General features: G+C 47.9%; 2 protein-coding genes across 3 annotated transcripts; one reads left to right on the top strand and one right to left on the bottom strand.

The window, feature by feature from the left end:
- Nucleotides 1-34: 34 nt before the first annotated feature.
- shkbp1 (SH3KBP1 binding protein 1) lies at nt 35-7,684 on the top strand. The gene is made up of 17 exons (XM_004565004.5): nt 35-171; nt 1,060-1,113; nt 1,416-1,461; nt 1,545-1,677; nt 1,761-1,841; nt 2,240-2,410; nt 2,509-2,599; nt 3,044-3,234; nt 3,341-3,456; nt 3,594-3,681; nt 3,910-4,026; nt 4,178-4,348; nt 4,467-4,622; nt 4,775-4,871; nt 5,242-5,426; nt 5,523-5,625; nt 5,818-7,684. The coding sequence occupies exons 1-17, from the start codon at nt 116-118 to the stop codon at nt 6,533-6,535; spliced, it is 2,574 nt and encodes an 857-aa protein (XP_004565061.2). The 5' UTR covers nt 35-115; the 3' UTR covers nt 6,536-7,684.
- A 719-nt stretch (nt 7,685-8,403) lies between these two features.
- On the bottom strand, nt 8,404-14,752 carry esrrd (estrogen-related receptor delta). Of its 2 annotated transcripts, none has more exons than XM_004565006.4 (8): nt 14,573-14,752; nt 13,371-13,689; nt 12,805-12,958; nt 11,564-11,680; nt 11,378-11,485; nt 11,133-11,294; nt 10,656-10,928; nt 8,404-9,417 (listed from the first exon to the last, which is right to left on the bottom strand). In XM_004565006.4, exons 1-8 carry the CDS (start codon nt 14,620-14,622, stop codon nt 9,179-9,181), a joined length of 1,422 nt encoding a protein of 473 aa, XP_004565063.2. In that variant the 5' UTR covers nt 14,623-14,752; the 3' UTR covers nt 8,404-9,178. The 2 variants fall into 2 exon arrangements, with proteins under 2 accessions (XP_004565063.2, XP_012778377.2); XM_012922923.3 differs by having other exon boundaries at nt 13,371-13,539.
- Between the last annotated feature and the right edge of the window lie 4,404 nt (nt 14,753-19,156).

Here is a 19,156-nt window from a genome sequence, read left to right as displayed (position 1 = left end):
CTGTCCGACCTCCGGAAGCCGGCTTAAAGCACAACGGAAACAGAGTTTATCACCGAAAAATGGATTAAAACTGTGTCTTTGGCGGTCATTGTCGGAGTCTCCGGGCCTTTAGAGGATGTCCACCACGGCGAGGAGCGGAGACATCATCCACCTGAACGTCGGAGGGAAGAGGTGAGACCCAGGAGTGGCTGCTAACCCGGCTAGCTCCCGCGGCTAACATGGGAGGATCCGTTATCGGACAGACTGCTTCCAGTATCATAGTGTAGTAATGTTCTCTAAAGTATCTCTGCGCTAAGACATTAAACACGTTTTATAACCCCTTCTATTGCACAGTATACTTTAGATGTTTTTAACCCGGTTATAAAGTCCGTGTTTCGCGCTTTGTGAGTTTTTCCAGCCCCGCACTTTGTTATTGTTAGCTAGCATAACTTTGCTCACACCAGAACCTGGCACAGAGGAGAGAAACAGGAAACGAGCCGCTGTAAGCTAGCTGTACTGCGCACATTAAACATATAAACGACGAATAAATAATAAAGTTCAGATTTACTTCAGTAAGAGTTTATATTTGGCCTGTTTAACGTAAATAAATTAAAACTATGCTGTCCGACAATGGAACTGTTAAAGTTAGCAAAACAGGTTTGTCTTTTGTTGAAAGGCAGGTGATGTCAGGTACATGTTCACCTATTAAACATGTCAGAGTCAGGCAGAGGGACTGTTTAAGTCAGGAGTGTTTATAAAGACTGAAGCTCATCGCTCGTTTTTTATTCAGTGTTTAGTGATAAAATATTGATCTTTAACCAAGACACGGATGCAGGAAATCACGGCGTGCTGGAGCGCAGCAGGGCAACAGTTTCATGTCCGTTAGTAAAAACGGATGTAAAAGTTTCTCGGTGCTCATTAGACTTTAATGACTCCGTGCACGAGGCGCAGGTATCACCAGGGTCAGATAAGGAGTGAAAGGTCAGTGAGGAGGAGGAGGAGAGGGGAGCTGTTCACACTGCTGTTATTTCTGTTGTTTTATGACAACACGAGAGTCAACGAGTGTGTGTTTGCTTTCAGGTTCAGCACCTCCCGCCAGACGCTCACCTGGGTCCCTGACTCCTTTTTCTCCAGGTGGGTCAGAGAGGGAGACCCTGGCTGTCGGGGGCTTTTAGGTTACTTTCTCTGGACTACATGCACTTCACTCCCTAAAAGCTGATTTTGAGCTGGACATGCTAAAAGTCTGCTCATTTGGTCGAATGTGTGCAGAAACATGCATGTTAATATGCGTACGTGAGCTAGTCTGTGATGTGATGAAATTGTCGTGTAAGTGAAATGAAAGGCAGATGTGACTGAACTGGTTCTTGTATTTTGGAAAGCTGAGTTTGCTGGTTTCTGACATCTTGATGGTTTCTTTGGGGGTTTTCTCTCTTCAGCCTTTTGAGCGGCCGGATCTCGACTCTGAAGGATGAAACTGGAGCTGTAAGTAAAGCTCCTCTTCCTCACGTCCCCGCATGCTTTTCCTCCTCGCGATAACTGCGTTTGTCCCTCCTCTCTCGCTGTAGATCTTCATCGACAGGGACCCCTCCCTGTTCGCGACCATCCTCAACTTCCTGCGGACCAAAGAGCTCCACCCGCGCTCCATCAACGTGCACATGCTCATGCACGAGGCCGAGTTCTACGGCATCACACCGCTCGGTGAGGCTGGACCGCACTCTGAGCTGAGCACGTAAAGCCGCAGACGTCGCTAAACGTTCTTCATCACTTTGTTTTTGGAACAGTGCGTAAGCTGCAGCTGTGTGACGAGCTGGACCGGTCGTCCTGCGGAAACGTGCTTTTCAACGGTTACCTGCCGCCTGCAGGTACACCTGTCCTCACAGCACACCTGACCCCCACCTGACAGGGCCTTCAGGAAGTTTAAATGCACAACACATAATTTATGCAGGTGTTAGGATGCTTTCTATAAAAATGTAACTAATTTAAAAAAAATTTGAAATTAAATATCTTAAACTTCAAAATGCTTTATCGGGTAAAATTTTCATAGAATGTGAGCATGTCTGTATTTGTTATATACGAATCATTGCAAACTTAAAAAGTTGTTATGATTAAAATAACGAAATCTTTTCTGTTTCAGATAAAATTTTCCGCAGGAGGCTCACCACTCACATAAAACGATGCAAATATAATTAATGTCCTGTTTCTAACTGAAACGTGGAGGCGTGATCCTGATTCACAGCTCCTTCTGTCTGTGTCGTCCCAGTGCACCCGGCGAAGCGTCGGAACCGTCACAGCGTGGCCGGGTCGCAGTTCATGGCGGGCCGCGTTGTTCCTGTAGAGCGAGCGCCGGTCCGACGCAGCAACACGATGCCTCCGAACCTCGGGAATTCTGGGATACTGGGAAGAGGCATGAACGAGGATCGGACGTCAGGAGGTCGGCACGTTAAATAATGCTTCTTTATTTTGTACTTTTTTAAGATCGGAGGGACGTGGTGGGAGTTTCATTGTGTGTGCGTGCGTGTGTGCGTTCAGGGCACTCATCTGACCCCGGCATGGTTCGGATCATCTGCGGCCATCATAACTGGATCGCTGTGGCCTACGCGCAGTTCGTGGTCTGCTACAGGTAAACGCGTCACATGACCTCTGTTGTTTATTTGTTTTCACGTGACTGGGAGCGGCTCAGACACATCGGCACATCCTGCTGCATCCACACCTCCGTCTGAGCATCTGTAGCGGTTTCAGTAACACCGTGAGCCTCCTTAGAGAGACGTGCACACACGTGCGCACAGGTCACTGCTGCGTGCTCTCACACACCTTTAACTGCAGGTCGCAGGTCATTTATCACCCGTTTAAATTTGACTGTAGTCTGAGGTTTGCGTTAATCTCAGATTAGCTAATACTCGGGCCAAAGCCCAATAATCCTTATTCCGTACTGAGTCGTCCCGTCAGTTTGTAGTCTGTCAGAGAAGTGGGGGGGAAAAGCTGTTTTAGCTCCTCCCACTGTAAGCTAACTGTCTTCTGATTGGCTGTCCCTCTCCTGCCTCCTTCTTCCCGCCTCCTCTCTCAGGGTGAAGGAGTCGACCGGGTGGCAGCAGGTCTTCACCTCTCCCCGCCTCGACTGGATGATCGACAGAGTCGCGCTCAACGCCAAAGTGATGGGCGGGTCGCTGGGAGACAACGACAAGATGGTGGCTGTCGCCTCGGTGACGGAGATCATCCTCTGGTCCATTTGCCCTGATGGCAACGGCAATGAAATCGGTACGAGTTTCTGCGCAGTGTTCCCGGGAATCGGGACATAGGTTTGATGAGCTGCTCGGGAAACGTTCCCAGTAACAAAAACAAACGTGTTTCTCCCTCCCCGCAGGCGTCTTCAGTCTCAATGTCCCCGCTGAGGCTCTCTTCTTTGTTGGTAACCAGCTCATCGCCACCAGCCACACGGGGAAGGTGGGGGTGTGGAACGCAGTCACCAAACACTGGCAGGTGGGTGGAGACGCTCTCAGATGGTCGCTTCAGTGGAAGTGCTGAAGCCTGAACACCTGCCGAGGGAGCTGATTGGACCAAGTCTGTTTCAGGTGGTTATCGGTCTGCTTCACACATGTTCTCTGTGACCTTTGCAGAACCAGGATGTGGTTCCCATCAGCAGCTACGACACCGCCGGCTCCTTCCTTATCCTGGGCTGCAATAACGGCTCCATCTACTACATCGGTAAGAAGCTGCAGATCGATGAGTCGGATCAACTGAAAACTGCTCAGTACGAGTATAAATTCATCAGATTGTTGGCTCGTGGTCATTAATTTACCAACCAGAACCTGAATCTGTTCAGTAAATGCTGCGGGCCACTCTCACCAGCTTTCATTGGGAGGCTTTGGCTTCACGACTTGACAGATGTTTAAAAAGTCCCCGCTGTTCACAATGTCCCTGTTTGCTGGTCAGATGTTCAGAAGTTTCCTCTGAGGATGAAGGATAACGACCTGCTGGTGACGGAGCTGTACAGAGACCCGACCGAAGACGCCATCACCGCTCTCAGCGTCTACCTCACACCCAAAACAAGTACGGAGACACTGACACTGCTGCTAATACAACCACTGCAGGGCGTCAGTTTTCTCCACATTCCTTCACCTCAGTCTGTTAGAGACGAGTCAGGGAAAGTCTTATTTTTCATGTTCCTGCAGCCGTCTCACACTTAGCCCGGTTTGCTCAGGTGACAGCGGGAACTGGATCGAGATTGCGTACGGGACCAGCTCGGGGACTGTTCGCGTCATCGTTCAGCATCCAGAGACCGTGGGCTCAGGGCCTCAGCTTTTTCAGACCTTCTCTGTCCACCGCAGCCCCGTCACCAAGATCATGCTGTCGGAAAAGCACCTCATCTCAGGTACGAGAATCGCCTCGTCTTGGAAACTGGCGTTCTGTGTCGAATGCAGGGCTTAAGCTGATGTCTGCAGCTCGTTCATGGTGTCGTTGTTTCTGAGCTCCTCTTCGTCGTCCTTCAGTTTGTGCAGATAACAACCACGTGCGGACGTGGACGGTGACTCGCTTCAGAGGAATGATCTCCACCCAGCCGGGGTCCACGCCGCTCACCTCCTTCAAGATCCTCAGCCTGGACGACGTGGACGGGCACGGAGGCTGCAGCGCCGGCACCGAGATCGGTAACTGTCACCCCGATCGCAGTCCGAGCTGTGTTTGAGGACTGTAGCTCTGCTTCTGTAATGAAGCGATGGAATTCATCAAAGACAATCAAACTTTGACTTTGTCAGATTTCTTCAGATCTCCTTTCGTTTCACTGTCTCGTTGGTTTCAGGGCCGTATGGAGAGAGAGACGATCAGCAGGTGTTTATCCAGAGAGTCGTTCCCGACACGGATAAACTCTACGTCCGGTTGTCCTCCAACGGGAAGAGGTGGGAGAGCCGTAGACACTTGTAACCCACCTGGTTATAACTGTGTGTGGTCAGTTTAGTTTTAGGATCCCCGTTCGCTCCTGCAGTAACAGTAGCTGCTGTTCCTGTTCCGTACATGCATGAAAGACAAACAACACAATTAAAAACAACAACACTGTCCTCGGCGTCACATTGGTTCAACAAGGAGGTAACGAAACACGCCGCCTGTCTGTCGACTGGCGTGTAGAGTATTGACGTCCATGTTGGAAAGTAAACGTAATAACAGAACAACCCGCGAGCACACGATGTGTGATCATGTGACACTGAAGGTTAAAGAACGTTTAGAACCAAACGTCTGTTAAGACCAAAATATCGTGTGTGTGTGTGTCAGGGTATGTGAGGTGCGTTCGGTGGATGGGACCTCCATCACGGCCTTCATGGTCCACGAGTGCGAGGGCTCGAGCCGCATCGGCTCTCGGCCGCGTCGCTACCTGTTCAGCGGCCACAGCAACGGCAGCATCCAGATGTGGGACCTGACCACCGCCATGGAGATCGCCGGCAAGGTCGACATCAGAGGTAAAACTCCAGACTCGTGATGTAGAAGAACAACTTCTTGTGCTCTGCAGTTAGTTAGCAGCTGATCAACATGGGTTCTCATTGGCTGTTTGGCAGCACTGGGCGGACCCACAGAGGAGGAGCTGCTGGAGCTGCTGGACCAGTGCGACCTGGCTCTGACCAGAACACCTGACAGCACGCCCCGAGCTTCCACCTGCAGGTAGAGTTCCCTCCCACTGAGCCTCATTCACACAGGGTGATGCGGTGCAGAGTCCACGTTCTTCTTTGGTGTTTCTATTTTGACAGATGACTTCTAATCTCGCGTCTTTGATGGATGCCATTGGTCGTTTGCAGTCGTAAACATCATGCGCTTACTGTGGTTGCTGATTTGTGTCACTTCCTGTTCCTGCAGCCTTCACTCTCAGCTCAGCGATGCCTTCAGGACAGAGCACCTTCGCTCTATGGGAGGAGGACGAGGTGCAGCCGGAGGTTCGGGTTCGTCTGCGTCGCTGTACGGCAGCCTCCCCCGCCAGGCTCCGCCCCCCGTTCCCTTCGCTAAACCTGCCCGAGAAGCTGGCCTTTCACCTGGACTGCAACAAGGCCCCTCCTACCCCACCTGCAGCCAGACCAGCAGCCCCCGTCCCCTCAGGCATCTGGACCGGGACAAAGAATGTGGGTCTGTGCGCAGGGGGAGCTTTGTTGAGCGCTGCCAGGAGCTCGCCAAGGGTTCAGAGGTGGCTGTGAGCGTAGGGTTCCCGCCGGGGTCAGAGGGCATCAGGCGGAGCCTGGCGGTGTGCAGTGAGTTGGAGGCCAAATTCGGCCTTAGGACCCCTCCCACCTTCACTGTACCCCCTGCTGCTCGACATTCACCTGGACCGCCATCATCGCTGTCCTCGTCACCGCTCTCCTCGTCATTACACCGCAGGACCTCACCCGCTTCCCCGCCGAGCCCTGCCTCCGCAGCGGTGAGCCCGACCCGTTCTCAGGCATCTGTCTCCCCTCGCCACAACACTGCGGCGTCACCCGTTGATTCCTCGGGGACCCCCGAGAGTCCCCCAGGTCCCGACAGCCCCACCCCTTCTGGCCCGCCCACCAGCCCCAAACCACATATGAATGAGACCAGCTTCTGATTGGCTGATCTGCCTGAGAGCTTCGGGTTCAGGTGGACACACGATGGCTGAAAAAACTGAAAACATGACTAAAAGCTGTTGTCAGGTGAGACGTGAAGAAGAAAATGATACGATCAGCTCCTCCGGTGGTTTTTGATAACGGCTGCAGATCGACCTTCAGTCTTTATTTCAGGTAAAACAAGAAAAGGCCCCAAGGCGAGGAGAAGTAACCTCTTTGGCACAAAAGCGTCTTTTAATTAGAATTGGATGGTTGTGACAGGATGAAGACCAGGTCAGAGCTGCTGCAGGAAGCCTGGGTTTGTTTGAACCACGTCAGCATGCTGATGCGTCGCTGTTATCAGAGTAACCTGTCGCACTGTAACGTCACAGTTCAGCTTCTGGCAGCTGAAGAGACGGACGCTTCCTTCGGGAGGCGGTGGAGACCAAAAACTGAGCTAAAAGAGTAAAATCCCAAACGGAGACTCCTCAGGTGATCGAGCACAAAGCTGTTTGTAGCTTTTCTAACCAGCACTCTTTCTAACTTTTCTAACAGACTTCACAGTTTTGTCTTTTTATTTCATTTGTATGTTTGCTGACTTACCGACCCTGAACGTCTCACAGCTGCTTTGAGGAAACCTGATAATTCCCCAGAATCTCCAGGAACTTCCCTGGAACAAAAACTAATTTGCAGATGAAATAAAATAATTAAAGGGTCAAAAAACTGAAGCGATTTGAAGGGAACTGAATCTGTGTGCATCAGGACTCATTTCCCTGTTTGGGTCTTCAGGTCTCTGAAACCGCCTTTGAAGGTTTTATGAACTCTACATGTTTACTCTGGACGTTTTCAAACTCATCATGTCACCAAAATATCAAAAATCCAATTTAAATTTAAAGTCTGAGCTCGTTTGAAGCTCATTCCCTGGGAGTGCAGAGGGTGTAACTGTTTAGGTTTTCTGTAGTACACTTTATGGCCAGCAGGGGGAGACTCCAGTACAGGAATGTTAGGGGTGCAGCTCACCTGTTACCCAATTTCTTCATGGTGCGTTCAGGGCTGTCAGGCGATTATTTTTCACGACTTTCTACTGTTTCTCAGATTTTGTAAGTTACCTATGAATCCTGATGATGCATTAATAATCCTAATCGATAATAAACAATAATATATCACTCAAAGCACGGAGTCCTTTTTCTGCTGCATTGGTGCTTTTAAGGGGAAAATGTATTTCCAGGAAGCCTCAGAGTAAACCGGTGATTACAGGAAAACTGCGTCTTCCTCCTTTACTGTGATGAAGCAGAGCCGCCTGCTGCCCACAGTCTTCCTCGGGTAAGCTGACCTCAGACACGGGTTAGTTTCTGATGTTCGCTCAGCTTTGAACACACTTTTAGCTTCAGCCTGTCTCTGTTTGCTTTGAGCTGCTTCGTGGTTCAGGCTACATACACTGCATTTTTTATGAGTACTTGACGTTTGTGGTATTTACACTGCTATGACTGAATTTCCCTGTGGGAATAATAAAGTCTCTGAGTTACAAGATGAAGATTTTACAGTGACAAATTGACAAACTCCACGAGGTCTTCGCTCTTATGTTTTTCTTTTTTTTTTTAATATGTTTAACTTAACTGTTATTTTATTATGTCTATTTTATTATTTATTAATAATATATCATTATATTATGTATATTGTTTGAAATGGTGAAAAACTAGAGAGAGACTTCCACAGAGGATGACAAATTTCTAGTTTCCTACGACCTGTGAATGCAGCATCTTCAGCCATTAGGAATCTGTAATGTTTTTAATGGTTTCCAACTCTGTGCGTACAGCTCAGCTCGTGTTGTAAAGACTCATGTCTTAGAGACATGACGAGATATTTTAGAAGATAAAAGATGAGCACCTGATTTTATTCCAAAAGCTTTAATTTATTGTTATAACAAACAGCTCTGACACAGTAAACATCCACAGCCATTTAAACGACGACTCAGCATCGCAGTTTGATCGCATCATCGTGGAAAAATGGATATCACACAAAAATATTTTAGTTTATAAAAATAAATTTAAATCTGACTCTAGATATGCCCACCTTTTCCTACAGGAGGCGGAGCTTAAAGAAGTGTTTGCTGATTGGTTAAAGTGGCTCTGTTCTGCTTTCCTGTTCATAATAAACATGAGCCAAGTTTCTAATAACGACTTCAGTGAGACGAACACTCTGTTTCAAACTTTTTTTTTTTTCTGATGTTGGTCTGTGATGTCACAGAGGATATCCCTACTGTAGTCATCTCAGACATAAAGGCCCCGCCCACTCGCCGTTCAAACATTTAAGTAGGACGGTAGCCCTTAAACAGGGAGTAGCTTGTTTGAGACAGAGGCCCAGTATCAGACAAAGAAGGGTTATTCTGAACTGTGACTCATGCAAAGCTGCCCTAGCAGAACCCACGCTGCAAATGAGTAGAACGGTTCCACTTTAATGTTTTCTGATGAAAAGCTGTAACGCTGGATCTTTGAGCAGAAATGAGCTTTACTGAGCAGGAACGGTCCCATAAACAAAAAATACGGAAGCTCATTTCTGCCAAAAAACAAACATCATGATACAAAAATATAACTTCTCTGAAAGCTAAAAGTCAAGTGCATTGGGTCATTTTACAGTCTCCCCGATAAATGGCCGACAGGACGCGGTCAGGCCTTGGCGTCGAGCATCTCCAGCAGCAGTTTGTGGATGGGGACGTGGCGGTGGCGGTGCAGCCGCAGGAAAGCCTGCACGGCTCGGTCGGCGGTCTGTCGTAGCAGGGGGAGGGTCATGAGCAGCCGTCCTGCTCGGTGCTGCTCCCGGCGGGACGACTCGTAGTCCTGCAGCGCCTCGTGGAGCCCGTCCTGAAACCTCTGCACCGAGTCCGGGCAGTCCACCGGGTCGGCGTCTGACAGACGGACAGACGCAGGTTAGAATGCTTCCTCACTCATTACACCCAGCATGCTCAGCTGTATCAGGACAAACGACCAAAACACTGCTACAAACACAAAGTGCAGTTCCTCTCATGGCCACTTGAGGCTCTGGTCTAAATATGGTCACTACTGGCTCCAAAAGTCTCTCACCTACATCATGTGAGGTCATGTGATTGGTTGGTTTTGTGTTAGCAGGAAAACTGAACTGGTTACGGATGAGTTTGCATGAAACTCGACATCCGATGGTGGAGGACGTGTGCAGTGTCAGACTGCTTTAGTTTTTAAAGACTGGGTCCTGTTCACGTCTCTAAATCACAGACCGGAACGTTTGGGTGCTGCTTGTTAATCAGCTCAATATGTTTCCCCTGATCGACTGATCAGAAGCTGTGAGTGTGTCTGCACGTCTGAGCCTGAGCATCTGCAGGTTTAGGACGGCTGTGCAGCCACAGGCCTGTCTGCCAGTCTGTTTATTGATCTGAGGCTGAGACAGTGAGAGTCTGAGCAGACTTCAGTGTTATTGATCGGCTGCTCCTCGCCTGCAGCCTCCAGCGCCGCCACTAAACGCTCTGCTGACCACTGAACTGCGACAGAGTGAGAGCCACAAAACTAATTCAAGTCTGGGATTAATCAATACTGCTGTTTCAGCTCCCAGAGTCTGATCAATATCAATAACCACTCCTCTAAGATCAATGAGTGGAGTGGTTATTGTGGTAAAATCAATATCTGAGTTCATGCTGGAGCTCCTCAGCTGTCCCGCTCACAGATACACAGCAGCCATCTTGATCAGGTGTGTGTGTGTGTGTGTGTGTGTGTGTGTGTGTGTGTGTAAAACTGTAAAAGCTGTAAAACATGAGAGTGCTGGAATTCCTGCATCATTTATACCACAGTACTGTCCTGTGAGATGCAGACAAGTTGTTTAACTTAATCATCATTCATCTCAGGCTCTTATTTTGAAACTCAGACAGCCAGGAAGTGTTAATATCTGAGTTCATGTGCAGCCATAACGCTTTGAGTCAAACAGAAACCATGAAGAATGTGTCTCCTAAACACTGAGCATAAGCAGGTTACTCCATCAGGACGAGATTAAAACGAGATTATTTGTTTCTCCTATAAAACTGCAGGGAAACATCGCCCCCTACAGGCCTGTTCTGCCCTGACACACAGTACTGTCCTACTGTGGTTACAGGCAGTGGTGCTAATGGCTTGTTCTTACCAGAGTTGGCAAGTGCCATGGCCTTCAGGGTCACCACCTCTTCAGGGCTCAGCTTCATCGCTCTGTATTTCGCTATCAGGTGACGCAGCGCCTCGTACAGGTCAGCCAATCCCGTGGCTCGACACTGAGCTTCGTCCAGACACAGATTCCCGGCAAACACGAGCTCGTCCCCCCCTGCGCCCTGGGAGCGCCAGGCCACACCCACCAGCAGCGCCTCCATCCAGCCGCTCTGCAGAAGCGACATCTGATCGACCAATGAGAGTCCGGAGAAGCCTGGGAGTGGGCGGGGCAGAGTAATAAATGACAAATAATAATAATTATTATTATTATATTACCTGTGTTTATACATAATGTTCCAGTGCTCTGGATAACCAAGTAAAGGTTAAGGGTGGGTGTGGTCTGGATTGGGGACCAGGTGGAGGTTGAGGGTGGGCGTGGTCTTGATTGGGGACCTGTTTGGTGGTCTCGAGCGTGTACCTGGAATCTGTTTTGCCCAGCCAATCAGAAGCAGCAGCTCCCGGTTCAGGAGGTCACACAGGATCAGCAGGATCCGCAAGCTACTGTCATTGGTCGAATCGTCCTGATTGGCAGCTAAAGGGGCGGGCTCTGTGAGCAGCAGGTGGGAAATGACCTTGTTCCCTAAAAGACAGGAAGTGGATGATAAACGGCGTGGACGAGTCGTTTGACCTGAAAGCCTTCAGAGGGAGCGAAGGTGAACTCACTGCTGCTGCTCGGGTGGCTGTACGGGGCTTTGCTGCATAAACTCAGTCCCGTCTCCACCCGCCTCTTGTACTTCTGGCGCCCCCCTCTGACGCGGTCCAGACGGACACCTGCAACACGCAGAGGCGTTTCACACACATGTAGTTCTACTTCCTGCCAGCTCGTAACGGTCGTTTGGTGTAACGTACCCTCCCTCATCATCCCGGCCTGCAGACATTTCTGGAAGCGGCAGGCCTGACAGGCTTTCCTCCTCCGCTTCGTGATCTCGCACTCGTTCATCACCGGGCAGCTGTACTCGATGTTACCTAGGTAACCACAACAGGAAATAAAAGCAGGAGTGTCAGTAGCTGTGTCCCAAAACGTAGGCTGCATACTTCGGAGGCCGCATTTGAAGGCCGATTACGTCACAGCCAGGCGACGAAGGCTGTCCCAATTCATCGACTCCTTCAAATGCGTCCTTCATTTCCCCGAATTTGAAGGATGGGACGGGTGTGTCCTTCGTGGCCCACCATATCCCAGAATTCATAGCGCGGCCCAGCCAATTCCAGTTTCCAACAATGGCGGCCGCTACTAAGTTTTAATGTTACTCTTATTAATCTTTCTGTGTCTCAAAATAAACGTTTAACATATTTTCAGTAGCTGTGTAAACTTCAAATATCTGCTCGGTTTATCGAGACATCACATATTTGCAAATGCAGTGGTCAGTTTGTAGGGTGCTTTATATTCTGTGGTCACAGCTCTGCAGTAATGCAGGATCTTTGTGAGAGTCTCTCAGACTGTGATCAGAAATGAACCCAAACTCTCATCGTGGATCAATAACGTGGATCATCGTGCCCTGTAATATTGAAACCCTCTGCTGTGAGTTTCTTCGTGGCCTCCCTTTGACCTCTCTGCACAGATCAATAAGTGAAGTGATCGGGCGTGACCAATCGATCGCCCGGAATGAGAAACAAGCAGCTGATGTGAGAGACGACGGCTTCTCACACTAATCGATACAGCGAGCGCTGCTGTATTGATCGGCTAATGAATCACACAGACTGTAAGACCCTTGATATTTAATAGAAACCAGCTGAGCGTCTATTTATTTATGACTCTACTGATGACTTGGATTCCCTGTTTGTCCTTTTTAGTGTTTTTTGTAAGGCAGTTTCACATCGCGGGTCGATCTTCACAGGATGTCCTTTGTAACCACGTTATTCTAAAGGGTGCCGTTAAAAACCTATTTGGAGGTTTCACACAGGAGACGTGCAAAAAGCGTAATTTGGCTGCTGTTTGGACACATTTACACTCAACAGCCTGATGTCATAAACGACCAGCATCGTTTACACTAGTAACAGTAAGAATTATATTTTATAAATATATCATCAGCCGTCCTCATCCTCATGTTTTTATTTCTTTATACAGGAGATGATGAACGTGCTCCTCCCACCTTGGATGGTCCTCTTGAAGAAAGCCTTGCAGGCCTCGCAGGACGCCACGCCGTAGTGATACCCGGAGGCGAAGTCTCCGCACACCAGACACAGCCTTTTGGGCCCCACGGCCCCCATCGAGGTCATGTAGTCGCCCCTCAGGATCGAGTTGACCTGCAGATATACGACGTCATCATCAGTGGCGAGCAGTAAGACGGTCCCCACAGACCTCAGCTAACTGTTCCTGGACTGGACCTCGGGGCTGCGTTTGAGTGGTGTTGGGGCCTTTTTAATGGCCAATCACATGACTGCTGTGAGGTTTCTGTACTAACACACCTCCATGAAGGCGGAGCTCCAGTTTTAGTGACGTTCGAGGATTTTATTTGGATGTCAGTGAGCTCAGCAGGTACCTCAGTCCAACCTTCAGCTCTGACTCTAGTCTGGATTAAGACTTTTGGGGCACCAGAGAAAACTTCCAGGAACAGTTGGATACGGACGTGAATTTGAAGTTTGGCAGTTCGACCCCGGGGACGTTCAGACTTTAAGAGTGTTTGTGTTTTTAAATGTGATTAAACAGAAACTTCACCTGCGCTGAAAACGAGTCCGATACAGAAAAACACAGCGACGCTTCCGACACCAAGACGCTACTTCCACCGCTGGAACTACATCCTGTCGGGGAGTCGGGCTCCGCTGCTCGGCACAGGAGACTGTACGGTGAGGAGGAGGAGGAGGATGAGGAGGAAGAAGAAGCCGGGCTGTGGAGGAAGAATTCTGCATGTGAAGGGCTGAGAGTGGGAGTGGCTTCCAGAGGAAAGGCGGGACCAATGGGGGAGGAGTGGAGGAAGGAGGGTGGAGATTGAGGTTCATCTCTGGGGGAGGAGGAGGGAGAAGAGGAGTCCAGGATGCTAAGGAGGAAGAAGAAAGAGGAGCATGAAATACAAACCAGGACAAAATGTGCAGAACACAAAATAAAATCTCGAGCCGACTGCTGACATTAGTGAGGCCGTTAATGACCTGCAGGGTTAAAAACAGAAGATTTGGGTTTCCCATGAACGCATTCCAAGTTTCACAAGTTTGGTGCGAAGAGTTTAAACGTGCATTCTGTGTAATGACCAGCAGGGGGCGCTTTACAAGAAAATGAGCCTTTAAATCTGAGCTCGTAGTCGTGCAAAGGTGACGTTTGTTCGCGTTCATCGGGACAAAGTGTCGCGTTGTTAATGCCAGATCGTGTTTTACGATAATGAAAACAAGTCTTTTCAGATAAGGTTTGGTCTGTGTGCTTCTCTGATCAGAGAAAGCTCCGCCAGTAAAAGTGGAAATCATCATTGATGTTGTGCACATGGACATGAGTCTGTGTGGGAGTGCAGCGCTGCAACGTCGCGTTCAAGGACAGGAAAACTTATTATTCATATTCACATCAACACAGAGGTTGTATTTCACAAACCGTGTGAGTCTGCACAGCGTGTTCATCATACATAATATACAAACGTCATACACATTTGCACAGAATTGGAGTTATTTTAAAAACAGAGCAGCATCGTTTGTTTTTGTTTTTTTCAGACGCACAAAGAACAGAGTTAAACTTGGGGAACGCTGCCACACAGTGTTCGCATCAGATTTTAAAGAGTTTCCAAAAGTACCTTCAAACGTTTTAGATTTATTTGTCTGTGCTACTCAAAACGTGCTGCAAAGAAAACTGTCACACATCCAGAAAAAGCGCGTTAACTTCACTAAAACGTTTGAATCTGGACCTGAGGACGGTTTCAGGCCGAGGCTCCGTGAACTCACCGCTGCGGGCTGAGCAGGTCGCCCGTCACGCAGAAGTCCTTCAGCTCCATCGTGAAGCTGCTGTGGAGCGTCCAACACCCGAGTAATAAAAGTCTCTGATGATACTTCAATGTCCAACGAAAAAGTGGGACAAACGTGCTGAGACTGTCTCAGAGGGACATCTGAGGCTTTCAGGAGTCTGCACTGTTATTTATCTGTTTGTTGTGTCATCGCAAGGGATGGGAGTGAGGGGGCGGGGTCTGTAGGATCAGCCAATCAGCATATTGCTTCTCTGAGAGGGCGTGGTGGGAGTTAGCTTCTCCTCCTCTTCCACCAATCATCTCTATTGATTTGGACAGAGACAGATGTAGGCCACGGGAGGCCGAAGCTCCGGTCTGCTGATGTCACCCTGTAGCGTCTACATGTGTAAATATGCAACACACAAATACAAGCATACTGTAATTCGTGAAACTGGATGACGGTAAAAATAAATAAAAAGAGACGCTGAGAGCACGTGAAGCCTGAAGGTCCGTGAGGCGTTCAGGAGCCTTGAAAATGTTCCTACTTTTCCTACTTTCATGCCATCACAAAACACAATCAGTACAGCTATGACCCTGGTTTTTGCCCCACTGCGGGCTTCCGGAAGCTGGCCAGTCAGAAGGAAGAGGCCGTTTTAGGGACTTTAAAGAGACGCATGTTTCAGACAGAGGATGAAGTGAGGCGCTGCACTGAGGCAGACAGAAGGAAGGGTGGAGCTGAGAACGAGCAGCGGTCCTGCTTTAGCAACTTAAAGCCTTTTCATGTATTTCATTTCCAGATTAGAACTTTTTGTTTTGTCGTGTTGTTTCGAGCTGCCTGAACATCTGGCCAGACGCTGATAATGATGTCACAGATTCTTAAGTTTGAGCAAAACTTATATAAAAAAAATAGTGTTTTATCCACCGTAGAAGTTCTCCTGTGGTGAATCATGTTTTTTGTTTACATCAATAACTGATGACATGAAGGACGAGAAACACTTGAAAACCACTTTGTGTTCAGGGCGCTGACCCGAGCGGCGAGGATTGAGGCTGCTGAAGCAGCAACTTTCTGACAGCGAGGTGTGTGATGTAAACACACACACACACAGTGTCCTAATCTTACACTCAGACGTTCAGGCAGCTCAGATCAGTCTCACCTACATCTGCTGTTTCATAAGAGCTGCATAACCAGACCCGTCTGTCGGAAGATGTGGTTCAGCTGATGATTCACACACAGCTGAAAGTTAAAGGATGAGTCCTGTTTGCTTCAGCCTTCGTGTCCACTCAGTCTGTGCCTCTCTACCTCCGTCTTCTCCCGGGTCTTACTGAGGTGGGAGGCTGACGGGTGATGATGCTCTGGTAGGTCTAACCAGGTCGGGCAGCCCGTGGAGGTAAAGGCCAGACAAAAATCAGCACCTGGTCCTCCAGGGTGGAGGTTGGACACGGAGCCAATGACACCACGAAGAAGTGGTTGGCTCCATGTCATAGATGTCACCAGCTATGAATTATGGGAAAACTCTGACATGCAGATATGAATCTTCCCACAGAGAATCATTTATGTTAAACCGAGGACATACTGTCCACTTCACTGTCTTTAGCAGGAAGTGATTGTTTGCTGCACTCCAACAGGAAAATCACGCTGTTAGTTGTGACGTTGGTGTTTGTACAGCACTTTATAAATCAGGACTGTGTCTTCCTTCTCTCACCCCAACCAATCACAGCAGATGGCCCCGCCCCTCCCTGAGCCTGGTTCTGCTGGAGGTTTCTTCCTGTTAAAAGGGAGTTTTTCCTTCCCACTGTCACCAAAGTGCTGCTCATAGGGGGTCATATGATTGTTGGGTTTTTCTCTGTATGTATTATTGTAGGGTCGACCTTACAATGTAAAGCACCTTGAGGCGAATGTATCACTTACACCGGGGCTTCACTTTTACTCAGTAATCAGTCAGTGAGATGATGTGAGGAAACAACAAAGGTCTCCAAACGTTCTCCTCCCTGCAGAGGTGCTGATGGGATTCCTGATCATGCTAGGGTCTCTGAGCATGTGGTGGCTGTAACCGTGTAAACTGTCTGCTTAGAGATTATTTTACTAGATAAAATAGCGCAGAGGGGGGAAAAATCAGGCTCCTGGCTCACACAGGCTCTCCTCCAAAGTCCTCATTTACAAACGTGAACATTACAGTGTTCTGACAAACCATCCTACTTTGGCAAAACGTCCTACCGTAAGTAGTTTATGCACATTTCTGCTGTCACAGAGTAATTCCAGCACAAATTTCAGTAGGTATGACGGTTTGCCACTTAACGTTGCCCATCAGAGTATGCTTGTAGCTTATATTCTTAAAGCCAGGACGGTTTGCCACTTCATTTTACCCGTTAAAGTATGCTTGTAGGTAACATTCACAAAGGTAGCATGGTTCGCCGCTGAATTTTAGTTGTTAAAGTATGCTTGTAAGCAGTGTTGGTCAAGTTACTTGAAAAAAGTAATCAGTAACTAATTACTGATTACTTCCCCAAAAAAGTAATCCCGTTACTTTACTGATTACTTATTTTCAAAAGTAATTAGTTCTTAGTTACTTTTTTAAAAACACGATTTACAACCTGAAGAGGTGATAAAGTGATAGATCTTTCGGCCCAATTCTACTTTTTCTACATAATCCATCATACAAAATGTAATCAAATGGAAAAGTCTCTTTTTAAAACTTGTTTTATTAGTTTTAATCTTTTAACTTTATGCAGCAAGCAAACAGCGTCATGCTTGCTCTGAAGTTTAGGGGTTTTTTCGCTGTAAAAAGAAGTTTTCTTCCCACGCACAGCGGACACTAATGTTTTTGTCCCTTTTTACAGAATCAAACTCAAAGTAAGGTCAGTACTTCCACGCTTTAAACGCTGCACGCTCATACTCTCTCTGCACTCGATATATGATCGATTGTTGATCTGCACACAGCTGTCGCTTACGTCACTGTCATGAGACACTTGCAAAAAAATCACGGTTTTAGTAACGCAGTAACGCAGCGTGCTTACAGGAAAGTAACAGTAATCTAATTACCTTTTTTTGCAATAGTAATTCCTTACTTTACTCGTTACTTTAAAAAAAGTAATCGGATTACAGTAACGCATTACTGCCCATCTCTGCTTGTAGGTCAAATTCACAAAAGTAGGATGGTTTGGCACTTAATTTCGTGTTGTGTGCATAAACAACGGGTAGGATGGATTCCCAGAACAGCGGCTAACAGCTGGATCATCCTGTCCGAGTGCAGCAGGGCAAACAGCGAACAGCCACTTCCTGTTACAGACAGTATGTCCTCGGTTTAAAATAAACTCACTGCTGCAGCACTAAACTGCCCCCTCACACTGCTGTTTAGTTTCAGTGTCCTTATTTTCCTGTGAGTTATCGATCCCGTCACTAGTTAGCTAACATAAACTAATGTTAGCCAACCAATCACATGACGTCACGTCCCGTGCTGACAGAAGATGGCGCCAAATGTGTTTTTAAAACTTTGAGCAGTTATTTGTTAAACCCAGCGTCACAGACATTGTTATATCTGACAGCGGGGCTCCGTGGGGTAAACCGGTGTTTCATGCCGTCTTTCTGCCATCAGCGCCTGTTCGAAGGCGGGAAGTTTGCATTTTATGCACAGCCGTGAATCATCCTGGAGTGCAGAGAGCTAATCTGAGCCGAAAGGTCTGTCAGTGAACCCTGCGGCATCAGCTGACCCACTCACCTCCATCAGATCTGGGTCAACCTCGTGTCAGACCCTGCAGGCCTCCAGGACTGCATCCATCAGCAGGACTCGTTTATTAACGTGAGCCTTCATGCTCCTGCAGTCACAGCCCATCGTACAGCAGTGCTTCTGCCTCGATCCTATTACACTCTATTTTGGTTAATGTGAGCAGGTAAAGGTGTCTTCAAGGAAACGTGGAGCAGCTTCGTTCAACCTGCAGCCCTTAACTTCTCCACGTGACCGAGCAGCTCCTTCGGGCAAAGTGGTTCAATGGTTCCCAAACGTTTGTTTTGATAGGCCACCCTTTTGTTTTACAAGAAAATCTTTCAGCATGTGAACATGACCTGATGCTGCTGAAGTGAAGCAAAGTTACAGAGGTTTGATTACACAGCAAAATCTCCAGTGTTAAATTAACACTAGAGCGTGTCTATATGGGTCCACACCTCTGAGTGTTAAATACAACACTGTTGAGTGTTAAATTAACACTTTTGACAGTGTTATATGTTTAAAAGTAACCTGGTCAGTTTTGAAGATTAACAAAGACTAACACTGAGCAGTGCTGAGTTTCTAACACTGGAAAATAACTCAAAATGTTAGAAATAATCCAGTGTTAGAAAATCAGCACTGCTCAGTGTTAGCCATTGTTAATCTTCAAAACTGACTAGGTTACTTTTAAACATATAACACTGTCAAAAGTGTTAATATAACACTCAGAGGTGTGGACCCATATAGACACGCTCTAGTGTTAATTTAACACTGGAGATTTTGCTGTGTACAGACACGGCTGAGCAGTCATTTGTAAAAGTTTACATTTGTTCCTGGACGGGCTGTTGGTCAGTTGTCCAGCAACTGTTTTATTGGCCAGACTA

Source organism: Maylandia zebra, linkage group LG14 (assembly GCF_041146795.1).
Source record: "Maylandia zebra isolate NMK-2024a linkage group LG14, Mzebra_GT3a, whole genome shotgun sequence".
NCBI classification, from domain to species: Eukaryota; Metazoa; Chordata; class Actinopteri; order Cichliformes; family Cichlidae; genus Maylandia; species Maylandia zebra.
The sequence above is the reverse complement of the archived record's forward strand: the minus strand, read 5'-3'. Positions and strand labels throughout refer to the sequence as shown.

Coding starts and splice junctions, on each gene's coding strand:
- shkbp1 (XM_004565004.5), top strand. CDS start 116: ATGTCCACCACGGCGAGGAGCGGAGACATCATCCACCTGAACGTCGGA. Junction 2,411..2,508: donor CGAGGATCGGACGTCAGGAG/GTCGGCACGTTA, acceptor GTGTGCGTTCAG/GGCACTCATCTGACCCCGGC. Junction 3,457..3,593: donor CAGTCACCAAACACTGGCAG/GTGGGTGGAGAC, acceptor TGACCTTTGCAG/AACCAGGATGTGGTTCCCAT.
- esrrd (XM_004565006.4), bottom strand. CDS start 14,622: ATGGAGCTGAAGGACTTCTGCGTGACGGGCGACCTGCTCAGCCCGCAG. Junction 13,690..14,572: donor GACCTGCTCAGCCCGCAGCG/GTGAGTTCACGG, acceptor CTTCCTCCTTAG/CATCCTGGACTCCTCTTCTC. Junction 10,929..11,132: donor CTGGGCAAAACAGATTCCAG/GTACACGCTCGA, acceptor GCCCACTCCCAG/GCTTCTCCGGACTCTCATTG.